The sequence below is a fragment of the Macadamia integrifolia genome, chromosome 12, assembly GCF_013358625.1.
Source record: "Macadamia integrifolia cultivar HAES 741 chromosome 12, SCU_Mint_v3, whole genome shotgun sequence".
Lineage (NCBI taxonomy): Eukaryota > Viridiplantae > Streptophyta > Magnoliopsida > Proteales > Proteaceae > Macadamia > Macadamia integrifolia.
The window spans coordinates 17,942,963-17,958,495 of record NC_056568.1 but is presented as its reverse complement, the minus strand read 5'-3'; the positions used below and the strand labels follow the sequence as shown (position 1 = coordinate 17,958,495).

General features: G+C 36.5%; 1 protein-coding gene across 4 annotated transcripts in view; it reads right to left on the bottom strand.

Moving 5' to 3' along the window:
• Window positions 1-15,533, bottom strand: part of LOC122057098 (probable UDP-N-acetylglucosamine--peptide N-acetylglucosaminyltransferase SPINDLY) — a 79,110-nt gene that overhangs the window by 43,974 nt on the left and 19,603 nt on the right. For 3 of the 4 annotated variants that reach the window (XM_042619100.1, XM_042619101.1, XM_042619102.1), the window contains 4 exons: window positions 11,477-11,596; window positions 11,276-11,344; window positions 11,071-11,152; window positions 2,205-2,299 (listed from right to left, as the gene is read on the bottom strand). In XM_042619100.1, the coding sequence (XP_042475034.1) occupies window positions 2,205-2,299; window positions 11,071-11,152; window positions 11,276-11,344; window positions 11,477-11,596 (366 nt within the window). The remainder of the gene's footprint in view (window positions 1-2,204; window positions 2,300-11,070; window positions 11,153-11,275; window positions 11,345-11,476; window positions 11,597-15,533) is intronic. The other variant, XM_042619103.1, reaches the window with a different exon arrangement.

The window sequence follows — 15,533 nt, the reverse complement described above, 5'->3', positions numbered from 1 at the left end:
GCTCAGCAAAAGAGACAAAAGAGATCTACCACCAGAGAGAGGGGATGCCAGGTCAAGCATGAGAAGACAGCACCAAGGTGGGTCTGAATATGGGAGAAAATGACTAAAAGGGAAGAAAAAAACAGGGGAAAGGAATAGCAGCTCTGAGAGAAACCCTTACGCCTGTGCCGGGGTTGAGAAGAAAGGTTTGGCCGGAGGAGCATCGCTTCCTCGTGTTCTCCGCTTCGAGTACATCTCATCCTCCTGTTCTCCGCACAGTAGTAAGCTTCCCAGCAAGAACGCGCACTCTCTCTCTCGTTGAGCCTCTATTTGGTGTCAACTATATTGTCTAAATAAATATTTTCAGTGGAACATAGCACATCCATCCTTCACAATGCAAAGACATCATTTATATTTTTCCCTGGGTTATATAATGCAAATACATTTTTTACTATTTAGTTGACCTGGCAGAAAACACATTTTCTACTGAAAATGAAAAACTACTTCTTCAGATAACTTGGCTCCAAGGCTTGGTTAGCAAATTCGGATTCAGGAATTATTAGGACGGAAAATTATTAGGAATAATTCGATTGATTAATTTACGAGTTCGGTCAAAAAAGCGGGCAAAATAAAATCCGAATTAGGATTCGGATTCGAGAATTATTCTTTTACCAAAACAAAAGTTGGGCAAAAAATTCTGATCTGATTTTTATAATTTATTGTATCCGTATTATATTATCAAGTAATTAACATATCTACTTAAGATACAAAAGACATAAAAATAGGCTATGTGAACAAAACCAGGTTACATTACTAAATTCTCAAACTTAATCGTTAAATTTAGGATGTAAATCTATTGATCTTTAAGATGAGGTAAAATAACACATTACTCTCCCTCTATTGAATTAGATAAAGAATCCCAGCTTAGGTCTCTGTGCTTTAGGACTCATAGACTCCATAATGCTTAGGAAGTGGCCAAATGACCAAAAGCCCTCCCATTATGGCAGTACATGAGTACATTAACTACATTGAACTCTTAAAGGCACATCTTTGTCACATCTTGACACTTTCTGTGAGATCTACTGAAAGTGTATATGATTCAAAGTTTCAAACTCACTCTTTATGTTTTCTCCCGTGCTCCAACCTAGGAGTGGTCAAGTTATTTATAAAAAAACTACCCTGTCTTATAACTCAATAAGCTAGCTCAGATGACCACTTGATTTAGCAGTAAAAGTCTGCAAAAGGTAAATATATGGAATCAGGCAAAAGATATTTTCTGGGTAGGCAGTGGGCTCGGTCTTCTACTCTTGAGTATCTTATTAATTCAGATATAGAATTTAAATTTGTCGACTTCATGAGAAAAACGAAGAACAAAAGAAACAAAAACAGAAGGGATTTTTTTTGTTTTATTACATAACAGTGGGAGTCGAGGACTTGAGGGACACAACTGAATGGGAACAACTCTGTTTTCTCATCTCGTTTGAGACATTTGAAGACTTAAGGGAGTGGGCTTTTGTTCTGCAGGGATGGAGGGCCGCTCTCTCAGGCTCTCGATGTCTCAGACTCTCAAGAGTTGAATGCTTGCAGAGGTGGTCGGAGTTGGACCGCCAGAGTTGTTGCAGCGGTGGCTGTAGCCCTCGGCTCTCTACCTCTTAGTTTCTCTCTCCTCAGTTGGAAACTTAGAACTTGGAAGATGAAATTTGGAACCCTTTACCCTATTAAGGTATTACCTATTTAACCTAAAGGTCAAAAATCGGAAAAATAGGGTTTTAACTTTTAAAACAGGGTTTTCAAGTTAACCGAATAATTCGTAAATAGTTCGATTCGGTAGAATCATTCATGTTTTCTAAAAATAGTGGTAAAATCCGCAATTTTTTTCAGATTTTTATTTTCTGTTCGGATTCGGACAGAATAGTTCGTATAATTCTGTTCGGCCGAATTATTCGCGAATAATTCGGAGAATTTAATAACAGAGATTACATACAGTAAAGAGCACTGCCACAGTTTCTCCAGAAACTCCAATTAGTTAAAAGAGGATTGCCACTTTTTCTTGAAGAAACAACCATGCCAACCATTTACAAAAGCATGTAAAACACAGTGATTATGCATACAACAGACTACAGAAAGTGAAGCAATGAACCACATCACTTTGCAAGAAAAAACAGGTAAAACTTTATCTTAGTATATATCTAGAACTTGCAAACCGGGATTACTTCCCACAATACCTGTCCAGCATTACGAGAATCGGGATCTATCTTAAGGCATTGATCATATGCTTCAATAGCCAGAGATATGTTGCCTGCATCTCTATAAAGAACTCCTACACAACGAATTTATGATTTTAAGTTCAGAATCTCAATGGCATTGAATATTACAATCAGTAAGAACTAACAGACACACATTGAACTTCTATGATATTCAAGCAAAAATGAATAGATCAAATGAAAATATAAAAATCTAATACAAAACAAAAGGAAATAACATCCAGTATCTTCTTAAACTTTGGAACAAGATGAATAGGCCAAATTACTCTATAGGCATTAGGAGTTCAACTATGTTGTAATAATGGGTTTAGGGAAAGCGTCAGATTCCAAACAAGTCCTTAGGTCCTTAAGGGGTTTAATGGTCCTCGTAATACTCTAGAACTTTCACTCCGTTATTATAAATTAAGAGAGCGGGTATCATATATGAAACAAATCATTACCCCATCCAACATGGTACCAGAGCCTTTGGATCCAAAACCCTAAGGTTTCTCCCATCTCCCATCTCTTTCTCTTTCTCAATTTTCTCTCTCCGAGCACCTCCCTCCATTTGCGCCTTCTTCCATCTCTCTTCTGCTTCTCTCTCTCTCTCTATGGTAATTCCTTAAACCACCAAGGAAGTCACTAGCCTCCATCTTCTTATTCTCTAGGCTATCAAACTCTCTTCCACAATGACCTAAGAGACTTAGTCACCATCTCCATCGACTTTTTCAAGGTTTTTTCCCCTGAAATTGATTTCTGATGCCATTGTGTTTTTTCCCTGCTTGATGCTCCAATCGTCTTGATGTTGGTTGTAATAGGTGCTCTTTATCCTTGTAATGGTATGCTCTAGCCACTTTACTATCTTAGAGCTCTGATCTAGAGATCTCCCCAAAATCGATTTGTCAGGGTTTTCACCTTTTATCAATTTTAGGGTTTTCAGGTTTTTGCCAGCCTATTGGTGGTTCTTCTACCTCTGGCTGGTGCCTCTTCCATTAGCACAGCCCCCTTGAGTTGAAACCATGTCTACCAGCTCTTCTGCTTCCACTGGCGGAGAAACCACAGCTCTTCCCACCTTTCCTCCTTGTGCTATCAAGCTTAATGGTACAAATTACCTTATGTGGACACGGTTGATCCTTATCTTCATCAAGTCATATCGTTATTACGGGTACCTCACTGGAACCTTGAAGCGTCCAACCACGAGCCCTAAGATTGACAAGTGGGAGTGCACCAACTCTCTAGTTATGTCCTTTCTTGTCAACTTCAGGTAGCTACAACTCTCATGTGGCTATCTCCTTATTGACTTTGCTGCGAAGATCCGGAAGACTATACAGGAAATTTACTCCCAAGTGGGGAATGATGCTCAGGTCTTCGAACTACGCCAGAAGGTTCGGGATCTGAGGCAAAGAGGGCTCACAATATCACAGTACATAGTTTGTGTAATGCCCCAAAATTTGTAGGCCCTAATGACAATGCTAAGGTGTAAACAATTAGTATAGCATTGTGGGGAAGGTACATCATAGTATATATTGTGTTATATATACATATATATATAGTAAATATGATGTATGCTTGTGTATATTGTGTGCTAAGGTACTGAATGAGATAAGGGTTGTTGCCGACCAATGCATGCACCCTCTCTTCTCATTTCCTCCATTAATACTCTTCTTCATCAATTGCATTCAATTGCCATTAACTAGATGTGTATTTACTTCAGCTTCTTCTCCACTAATATTTAAGGCAAACCAATGAGGTGAGTAGGTTAGTCTTAACTTCTCTTGAATTTCATTTATAACAACAAAATTGAGTTTCACATGTAGGCAAATAAGTTTTCCATGCATTTATGTGAAAGGCCCCTTTATTAACTTTCATTTCCTACAACAAAGCCCACTCTCACATTATAAACTATTGCCTAATAGTTTGATCGGTTCTCACATCCCAAGTTGAGAGCGCTTTAAAAAGAAGAGACAAGGGTGAGAGAAAAAAAAGAGGAGAGTGGTTGAGAAAGAAAGGAGGGTAGCTGGAAGATTTAAAGAGGAAAAGTAGAGTCTTCTCTCTTTCTTGTCTCGGAGAAGACTTGAAGAACATGAAAGAGCTGGGAGCAAAACAGATAAGAAGAGTGTTTAAGGGATTTATGAAGGGATTTGAGGGCTGAAATTGAATATCAAGAAGGCTTAAAGCTAGGAGCAAGGAGGAGTGAAAGGCCCAAGCTAGAAGAAAGGATTTGTGTTCTTCAAGAGGCAGGTCTTCTTCCCCATTTCTGATTCAGGGTTTACATTTAGTGGAAGAGATTCAAAACTAGGAAGCAAAGATAATGGAGAGAGAAAGAGAGAGAAACCGAGAGGGAGGGAGTGTGCATATGCAATTCTTCTTCAAATTACTGTTGAATTTTAAAAATAAAATAAATAAAGAGGGCAAAATTATGTGTGTGTGTACATTTTTAAAAAATTAAATACTAATATTACTACTACTAATAATAATAATAATAATAATATTAGTAACAATAATAATGACAGTGTTAATAATAAAAATAATAATAACAATAACAATAACAATAATAATAGCAGTAGTAGTAATAGTAATGATGATGATGATGATGATGATGATGTTGATGATGATAATTAGAAGCATGTATAAACTATGGGAGAATTGATTAAAAGAGGAAATTAGAGAAGGAAGTAAATTCCTAATATGTAGGGAGGTTTACAAAAACTATATGCTCTTAAGAAGCTTCTTTGTTGAGAATAAAGAAGACTTTTCAAAGAAAATAGGAGATTTTAGACCCTATCTTATAATTGTGGGTGAGAGAAATAAAAGAAAAAAATAAAATATATATATCATAGTTTTTAAGGCGGTAAGGTGTCAGAGGCGTTTGAGGGTCTTTCAGAGTGCCTTAGCGATAAGGCGGGCATAAAGCGTCGCCTTATTGACTAAAGCATTCTTGTGTAATTTTTTTATAAAACCAATCTATTTTGCTCAAATCCTAGTTGAATCCTATTACTCATATGTTAAATAAATATTAAAAGTTCATATTCATACCAATGTAAGATATTCATCAAGAAAACAAATCAATAAAGTGAATAAATTAAGTTCATCTTCATCAATCATCAATCATCAATCATCAATCATCAATCATCATAACATATTAACATATAATATAAATACATAATTATGAAACAAAATTATAAATATAAAGAAAAGAAGACATAAAAAATACAAGAATTTATTACACTTACCTCTATGATGCCAAAATGAGTGCCTAAGCCTAAGGTCATCCACTATATTTCTACTTCTGTCAAAGAAAAATGAAGCTCACCACTGCCGGAGCAAAATGATCGCCTAGATCAATGGTTCTTCCTTGATCGTTGATTCCTTCTCAAGGCCCTTTCTTAAAACCCTTGACAAAATCCAAACGCTGTTTGTGAATTGTGTTTTTCTATTGTTTGTTTTGGTTATTTTTGGTGGAGTAAAGCTGATCCCATACATCTCAAGTGTTAACAAAATCATAAACTTACCAATAAAAAATTTATATTTAGAATCTTCATCAAGTAATTTTAAAATGTGTTTTAAAAAAAAAAAAAACCATAAGGCGCCACTTCAAGTAAGGCAGAGCACTGCCTTACCATCTCTAGACCGCTTAAAAACTATGATATATATATGATAGGAGAGAATTAGACGGCTTGGAAATGATAGAAAACAAAATTAAATTAACAGAAGGGAAAATTTAGGAGATAGAGAAAGTATGCAAGAAAGAGAATGAGAGAGGATGAAGAAGTGGTTTAATTACAGGAAAGACATTCAATTACACAGAAATTTAACGTACTAATTATGCACCAACTGAAATGCAAAAGAAGAGACAAATACAAGTTACAACCCCCAGGTTGAATAGTCTAATGGGAACACCTAGGAGATATAGTATAACAAATGGCCCAATTAGACGATCATCTGAAATGTGTAACCAAGTAGAAATGAATATATTTGTAATGCAATTTGGGGTATAAAGCTCTTCAGCGTTTCTGTATAACCATTAAAAAGCCATTTTAGTAATTAAATAAAATCAGGATTTTTAGTGAATGACACAATACTAGAAAGTAAGAAAGGTTTTTAATTGAAATAACACTAAAATGTAAATTTTAGAGGGGACCGTTAATAGTAAACTGATGAAGTAAATTCAGTACAAATTAAAGCCTAATCGTTGGAATATACTCTTTTAGGTAATTCTTCTTACAATCGAGACATCAATCAGGATCCTCATCATAGTAGAGGCACAAGTGAGTGGAACTTTGTCATATCGTCGACTTTTTACCGCATTTCATATCTTGACATGCTTATGTTTTTATCAATATGACAATATTGTTATATATGCATCTCATAAGCATTTAGAGCATCTCATGTTTTAGCATTTATGTTTTATGCACTTGGGAGTATAATGACTTCGCCTAATGATTTTCTTTAAGGAATGAAATACATGAATTTATAGAATATTAAGAATGATGAAATGGCCTTAAAAGAATGAAAATACTCTTATTGAATGATACAGAATGAAGGAAAACTGAAATTCCATCTATGTCCACTCCGTCAAAGGGCTCAGAATTCCCATCAAAAGGCATGGGAAGGACAAAATGGATCGAAAGGGAAAGCAATGAATGAAAGAAAAACAAAAGAAATGAACATTAGAAAGAACCCTATATGACTACCATCCTTTTCACTAGGGGTTTAGGTACTGAATGAGGGCATGTCCATCCCGTCAAAGGCTCGGGGTTTCCATCAAAGGGCTTGGAAATGATAGGAGGTGCCCGCCAACCCCGTCAAAAGACTCGAGGGTCCCGTCAAAGGACTCGAGACAGGCAGCCGTGTTGATCAGCGGTGTGTCCTCACTATCATGATACATTGGGTAGTTCATATGATAATTGATTTGCCTTAGGATTTTTCAGGATATAAATGATTTTGTCGTGATTTGAAATGACCATGTGAAATTATTTATGAACGATTCAGAAAGATAATTTTTTTTTCCATATTTATATATTTTAGAATGAAAATATGTCTATGTTTTATGTATTTCATGATTACGCCAATATTATGTTTTCACCAATATACATGTTTTTGTTTTCTGGTATGACATGGTTTCCCTCATGCGGCTTTTGAAACTCACCACCACTTTCCCTTACAGATCAGTAAACACATGTTGGTGGAGCACAAATGGATGTGAAGAGAAGACGAGTTCTACTTTATTTTAGTAGTTGAGTTAAAAACAATTATAATAGAGTTATTGAGGTTTTATTTGTAGCCACCAAACATATGATAGTCAGTTGATGGATTATGGACTTTAGTTTAATTTCCTATTTATAAACGCTTTCCGTTGTATATAAGATATTAGTTTCATTTTTCTGATCATTTGATCATTGCCTGTGAGGGCAGTACCTATTACCCTATCTCGGGTTTGGGTTGTTATAGTTTGTAATTCCACCTGAGTATTTCTAAGAGATATTGTTCCTCGCCTTGAAGACTACATTCCTGCGTTCCGACAGCTGCCAGAATTCTGTTATGGGCTGAAATAGAACATTCACCACACAACTGACCCCTCGACTTTCTAAAACTCAAGGTCAAGTTTTCTCAAGATGGGGAGAGCTGATGCAGATCTCATCACAAAGGAAGAGGACTTCAACAACAAGCCCATCAAGTTTACCACACGATGGAACCCTAGTTGGGCCTTGTAGTTTCTGTTTTGTAGTCCAAGTAATGGACCAGGTTTGAGTATTATAAAGCCAGTCCATTAGTAATAGTTAGCTCCTGATATTGTAGAAATTACTACTGGTTCTTAGTCAAGTGGTAATTACTCCATACTCCAGTGAGTAATTAGTAGTAGTTATTTTTTATTTTTTAAAATTAAATTACTATTTGTTCTAAGTTGTTAAGTTAGTTTCTATTTTTTGTGTTTATGGTTTGTTTTAGAAGGCCGGACTTAGTACGCTTTATTAGCTTCTATTTTGGAAGAGTTTCTATTTCCCAAGAGTCCAAGGTTGTAAGGGATCTTTTAGGCCACGTAAGACTTCCACTTGGGCCACGTAAGACTTCCACATTGTTCTTTTCCTGAAGCTATAAATAAGAAGGGAAGAACTACTCCATGATTTTGATGAAAGTTTTAACCATGGTTTTGGCCTGCTACCTCTGTGAGATACACTAATCTTCCCATGTCCACGACTGTGAGATGCAGTTCTGCAAAGTGAGATGCTTTTGGTCTATGGAATGCTGATCCAGGCTAGAATGAGAAGTTCAAGTCAAATCCCTACTTTTCTATCTTCTTCTTTCTTCCTTCATTATTTCTCACAACACGAGTGGGTATAGCTCTCTGTTTTCAGATGATTTTCATTAATGTTCTGTGATTATTAAAGTGTTTTCATTGTCATTAAGTGAGGATTAACACACTTGAAGTTCTGAAGGATTTCTGCAACCAAACCAGCTTTGTGGTACCCCTGTGACCAAGCTCCCTTTGAATAGTGCTGAGTAGTTGTTGTAGTCGGCTTGGTCGGATCAAGCCTATTCTAACTGATCTATAAAAGGCCAAAGATGATCACCAAAAGGTACTTTAGCAAGAGAAAAGGTTCTGGAAGTAAATATCGAGAGTGAAATGGTTGGAGGAAGGGATTTGCTCCAAATGTGAGCATCCAAATCTGGGTCAATCCCAGAAAAAAAAAAGCTTGTACAAGGTTCTAGTACTATCCCAATTGTGTCCAAAAACAATGTAAAGCAAAAGAAACATGCCCAAAAGTAAACCAACCCCTTGGATTGCAATGAAAAACACCATCAGATTTCAAAGTAGCATATCTAATTCAAAAAAATTCACCCATTTTCTCGTTGGGGTGCGAAATAAATCAAATTGTTTTTTTTTTTTTTTTTTTCAAAAGTACCATTAGAAATCTTTGGTTTTTTCCTCTTCCTCTTTCCCTATCTATACAGGTGGTCCCTGTTTCAAGGTTTAAAGTATCAATATTGGGTATTTTATTGGAAAGATGATTGATGCAGATATGTCACTTAATGGGCTTATTTTATTGCAAATAAGCCTTAGGTTAGGTTATGCATGTGTTAGGCCTTTAATCCCATAGGTTTTCTTTGTAATGGGCCACTTTAATGGGCCGAAACTATAGGTAGAAAGTAGGAAAACGGGATTTAATTTATTAGTTTAGTTAGAATCCTGTTTTGAGTCTATTTCCTTTGTTATTTCAGTTTTCTGATCAGTTTAGGTTTCCTAATTAGTTAAGGATTGGGTTAGGCCTTTCCTTTTTAGGGTTTGAGTCAGTTTTGAGTCTTCTATATAAGTTTGTAAATGGGCTACAACATTATGAGCGAATTTATTAATGAAAAAAAAAAAAAAAAAAAGATGACTTATGCTGTTGTGCTGTGGAATGCAGTTGGGTGAGATGCCTAAACCTGAGGGTGAGATGTCATTCACTAGTTCTTCTTCCCCATTCTCAACCCTCCATCGAATTCTTTTTTTTCTTATTTTTCTTTTATTTGTTTGCTGTGAGAGAGTGTTTGAGAGCTAGAACCAAGCGGAGGAAATCTTCTCTATTCATGCAGAATTTCAGATCCTACCTGGGATTAGGATCACTTGTGATTCTAGTCTTACATTAATGATTCTAAGAGATGTATCGTCACAAGATACACTAAAGATACAAATGGAAATATTTAGGATACATGCGAAATACAGTTTTGAAGCATAAAATGCTATAAATAAGTAATATGTAAAATATATCATGTATAAAGAGAACTAAGTACAAAGAGACAAGTGCATTTAATTGTTTATGTATAAAGGATGAAGTTTCTTACATGTACTAACACACAAAAAAAAAAAAAAAAAAAAAAAAAAATTGGGAGTTTAGATACACACGTCATTGCAACAGAAACCTAGTTTAATGCAATCATTCAGGTTATTATTCACTAACCTAGTTATCCATTGCAAAAACAAAATGACACTAAAAATCAATATTTAAGCAAAAAATTCTAAGTTTTGATAGAAAACTGTTCTTGCGCAAATCTGGTTTCGATCCTTGATTGCAAGCTGTCTAAAAAATGATGATGAAAGCAACACACTAAATTCACTTTAGCCAGTGAAAATATGGAATCAAGTTGATTTTGCAAAAACAAAATTGATTAGAATTCCTTACAGAATCTCTTGGTAAGTATTTGCAGTAATTGATTGTATTATATAGTTTATACGAAATGTATCAAGTATATCAATAAGTATCAACCATATTGGGTCACAAATCGACCCGATACAGTCAATACCTTTTTCAGGTATCGTACCGGTACCCTAAAGATATGATACATAAGTTAGTATCGGCCCTTGAATCTCTGAGATATTGTGGAATTAACACCTTGTGGCCAGACAATCCTACTGGTAAAAACTGGCCCAGATCAGACCTGTAGTTTGGTTGTTCTGGGTAGTTACTAATTCTGAATTTCTAAGTTTAATTTGAGCCAGCAACTTAACTCCATATCCAACCGTTGGACTGTATGAGATTTTGGACAGTTGTTCACCCATACTAGCCCTAATCTCAACTTGAGTTGGAGGCTGATCTGAACTGCCGTTTGACTGCTATTACATTACTCCTAGTCCAGTCTCCAATTTTGACCTGCAGTTCTGCGGCGGGATTCTGAAATCTACTATGGTGTTGGATTGAATCTATTAGGACCTTTAGCAGTACAGGAGATTCTGGTTAGTAACACCAAACTCAATCACTTAGAATCAAGTAAGTGGCTAGGAAACTCTTGTATTGAGAAGTTATGAACATATTAAAAAGGAAGAATAGGCTGCAAGATGAGAGAAGAGTGTTGGAGAGACAAAACCTACCTAAGTTGTTGTATGCTTCAGCATATGTGGGATTTGCAACTATAGCTTTCTCAATCATGGTTGCTGCAGCATCAATTTTACCCTATGCATATAAAGAGAATTTTAGCAATCACAAACACACGTAATCAGTTCAATACATAATGAACACATGTAATCAGTTCAATGTTTAAATATATATAAGACATCATATATATAAATAATAGACCTGAACAGTGTATACAACACCAAGATTGTTTAGAGACTGGCAGAAATTTGGCCTGATTGACAAAGCCATCTGCAAATTTCAGAAACAATTCAAGACCATGGTTTTCTAAGAAAGAGTTAAGATGTCATGGGATCAAGAGAGTACAGAAAAATTGTAAAGCCCATTTAAGTGTAATGATGTAATATTATAGCTGAAACTTGCCTGATAACACTCCAAAGCTTTGTCAAGGTTGTCTCTGTCCTTGTAGATTACTCCTAAATTGTTGCACGCCTCTGCACAGTGGGGATTGAAGTGCAATGCAAGTTCATAGAACACAACTGCCTACATGAATAGAGGTTTGTTCTAAATTGTCTTCAGTGACATAAAACTGCTGGAAAATATAAAATAACAAGCACAACAATTGATATAAACATGGAAAAGGTAAAAGCTTCTAGGTAGATTAAACAAACTGATGTAGGACCGCTCCAATGGATCGACCCAAACCCACTTGGGAACCAAGACCAAGAACCAGGTCTAATTGATTTTTGAAGTCTAATAGATTTTAGGAAGGTTTATTTATTTTGGGAATAATATTGTAATCTTTCTTTTATTTGGGTAGATTACATAGGATCCCCCCCCCCTCCATCTTCTTCCCTTTTTGTTATCCTGAAATCTCCCTGCTCCGGAGCTGAATAATCTGCACACAGCTCAGATTCAAGGAGGAGTTTTGCCTTGTTGATTAGCTCTCAGATCTGGGTCAAAGGAAGCGCATCGATAGGCAACTCAATCCCCTGGGTACTGAAGTCAGAATTCCCCTCAGTTGTGAGAGCCAACACCTGCAACTGGGTTACATCAACATCTACAGCCAGCTGCAACTTCAGTTCTTCGATCTCAGAAATCTGGTTGCCAGATCTTCAACAACAACAACAAACTCAGCCTCCTCCCAAATTAATGGGACGGCTAAATGTATCCAAACAAAACAAAGTAGGGAAAATGGAGGTCTAAACAGAAAAGGGGAATGAAGAGCATTGTTCAAAAAATGAGCAAAATCTAGGATTGGTGTTTTTTTTATTTATCGAAACAAAATTGTATACGAAACACAAAAATACAATTTCGGTCATTTCATTTCGAAATTTAGCTCATTTTGGCCAAAAAATTGCACTATTTCGTCAAAATTTGGCCATCTCGGTCATTTCATTAATTTCTGCCATTAGCCCCCAAAAAAGCCAAGTGAAACACATGGATCGACCTTGATGAAGAGATGAGAAATGAGGGATGGGAAATGAGATAATAAATGACAAGAAACATGAAACATGAAATAAAAAATGAAAGATAAAAAGTGAGATGAAAAATGCCAATTGGATCTCCGTTGGGGTGTAATCCAAAGGACTTCCCATCACTTACTTACCAGTTACCATTTAACCCTAGGACAAACTGATACAGAAGGAGTTTTTTCCTTTGAACCTGCTGGTTTATCCCACCATGGGTTTTGGATGGAGGTAAGGGATGATTCCAAGATTTGGGTTCTTCTTTTTTAACTCTTGTTTCCCATACTGCCCTCTCCTTAGATCTTTAATCCTTCTTGTCCTTACTTTATCCTTAGTTCCTAGTTTACCCTTTCCTACTAGCAAGTTACTCCTAATTACCCTTTCTACTGGTAAGTTACAATCCTTGCTCTTGTTGTGAAGTTCAAATAAATTGCAATTCTGGCACCCTTAAGAACTTCAACTTATTCACAGAATTGCCACCCTCTCTATAGACATTGATTTTATGACAAATTTGCCACTAATTGTTTAAGTAAGTCGATATCAATTCAGGTGGGTCCATGAGAGAACCCAATAGGGTTTTTCCAACCCAGGTTCCGCATCACAAGCAGGTGAGCTTATGTGGATCCGGGATTCCAAAAAACCAGCTTGGATCGCTTATGGACCCATTCAAACAATTAGAACTCAAGTAAAAGGGAACTGTGGCATAATCTAAGCGTCCAAAGGAGGATGGCACTTTTGGTAATAGAGAAAAATCCTGAAGAAAAAACAATTCAGTAGGAATTACTATTCAAAGAATAAGGGTAATCTAGACATTAGCATGACATAAGGATATAACACGGGTTAAAACTAAAAAAGAAGGATATAATGGGAAAGACCAGTGACAAGTATTAAAAGCAAAGAAAATGAGAAGTCTCCTTAATGCAGTAGTAGATTACAAGAAACCAACTCCCACAATTGATAAACCCCAAACAAAAAAATAAGACCATCAATTAAACCCCTAAGGATACAATACCAATACAAGAGCAAAACCAGCCCAAAACCCAACCTGATAGGAGAGAGAAAGACCTGCTATAGACCTGGAGAGAGAGAGGTACGGCCAGGTCTGTAGGGCTCCAATTAAGCTGCACTCTTGGGCGTAAGTAGTCCCTAAGGAGGGTACAAAAACCTAAAAATTTGAAGGACTTCTGACTGGTGGTTGATGAGATAATTACTTTCTTGAAAATCAGACCTAGGAGAGAGAATTTGTCAGAATTCTGCAGGGACAGCAGCTGGCAGCTTCAAACAGTCTTCTAAGGTGGATTGAGTAGTCCACTTATGGTGAAGAATAGGTACTCCAATAGTCCAGCAGATCAGAACCTCAATCTTCGCAATAGGGGAGATCAATTGACTTCACAAAGGGGTGCTTCTGGCTGATCGATCTCAAGGAATAGAACTCAATTGTATAAAATTAATAACGGTAGCAACAGTGAACAGAATTAGGTGATCGATTGCAGGAATAAGAGAATAATAACAAAGGGAAAAGTGGGAGAGGAGTGGCTATCTCAGCCCGGGCTTCTCACCCACAGCTATCCTGGCTGTTGTAAGCAATTGACTGCAATTTTCTTTATTTAAATCTGAGAATTGAGAGTACATAAGCTCCTCTATATATAGAGGGCAGATTAGCAGTCATACCATAACTATGAGTTAGACTCCAAGTAGGATTAGACCTTACATAATAGGAGTTGAACTCCAAATAGGACTAGACTATAACTCCAACATGGAATAGGTAACTAACTAGTCATTCACTAATAGGGAAACCTAAACTAACTCAAACTAAAATAACAAAGAAAATAGACTCAAAATAAGACTCCAACTAAACTAATGAATTAAATCCCGTTTTCCTACTTTCTACACATATTTTAGGTCCATTAAAGTGGCCCATCACAAAGAAAACCCATGGGATCAAAGGCCCAACACATACATAACCCAACCCAAGGCTTATTTGCAATAAAATAAGTTCATGAAAAGACTTATCTACATCACTTCTTCTTCCTTCATGACACCAAAACACAGTGGTAATATCTCTCAGCTTCAATTAATGAAGCTCAATCACTTGGATCCCAACCAAGCTAGAACTTGGAGATTAAATTCTAACTCAAATCCTTTCTAGATGCGGCAATAATCAGGCCAGAAAACCAGATATACGACTTTGGAGAACTTCTGCAACTGAACCTGGCGATAGTCACAGGTAAGGTCTCAGTTGAAGAGCAGTAACTCCCAGAAGAAAGAGGAATATGGGAATGAAACTTTAGGTTGTGAATCGCCTCAATGTGTATGACCTTTGCTCCAAATTTCGGGAAGAACTGGAAAGGATTGTTAAGAGTTCAGTAAAGGTATGTTACAGGCACCGCCCAGAACAGCACATCGGCAGTAGTAATGGTACAAAAAGAGATATCAGACGAGGAGAGAGAGGTGCGCGGATCAGAGGAGGAGAGAGAGGTATGCACCTACCATGAACTGTAATAGATCTAATCCTATCTTGAAACTGTAATCAAACTTGACTCAAACTCTAAAACAGAAATAAAAATGAACTTAAACTCTACTTGCTACAAATGAATCTAAAAACAACCACCACTTCAACAAACTCAGCCTCATCCCAACTTAATGGGGTCAGCAACGAATATAAAAAGATAAATACAAATAATTAAAAAAAAAAAAATTATACAATCCCAATTATCCCTTCGCCTAATTGCATTACGAACATATTCAAACAGTGGCAATAATTACCACTAAACCGGCTTTCTCTTCTACTGATTCAGCCCTTTTCTTCATATCAATTCTGCAAATATCTCACTTCCCCACCCTCTGTTGTTCCAAGCACACTCTTTGCACCGACACCCCCCCCCCCCCCAAAAAATCCCCCAAAATTAGCTAAAAGCTATTCTTTCTACTATAAGTAAGTATTCTATTCCTTCGTTTTCTTTTACCACCCATTGCATTTTTAAAGCCCAGCCTTAAGGTTTAAACATTTC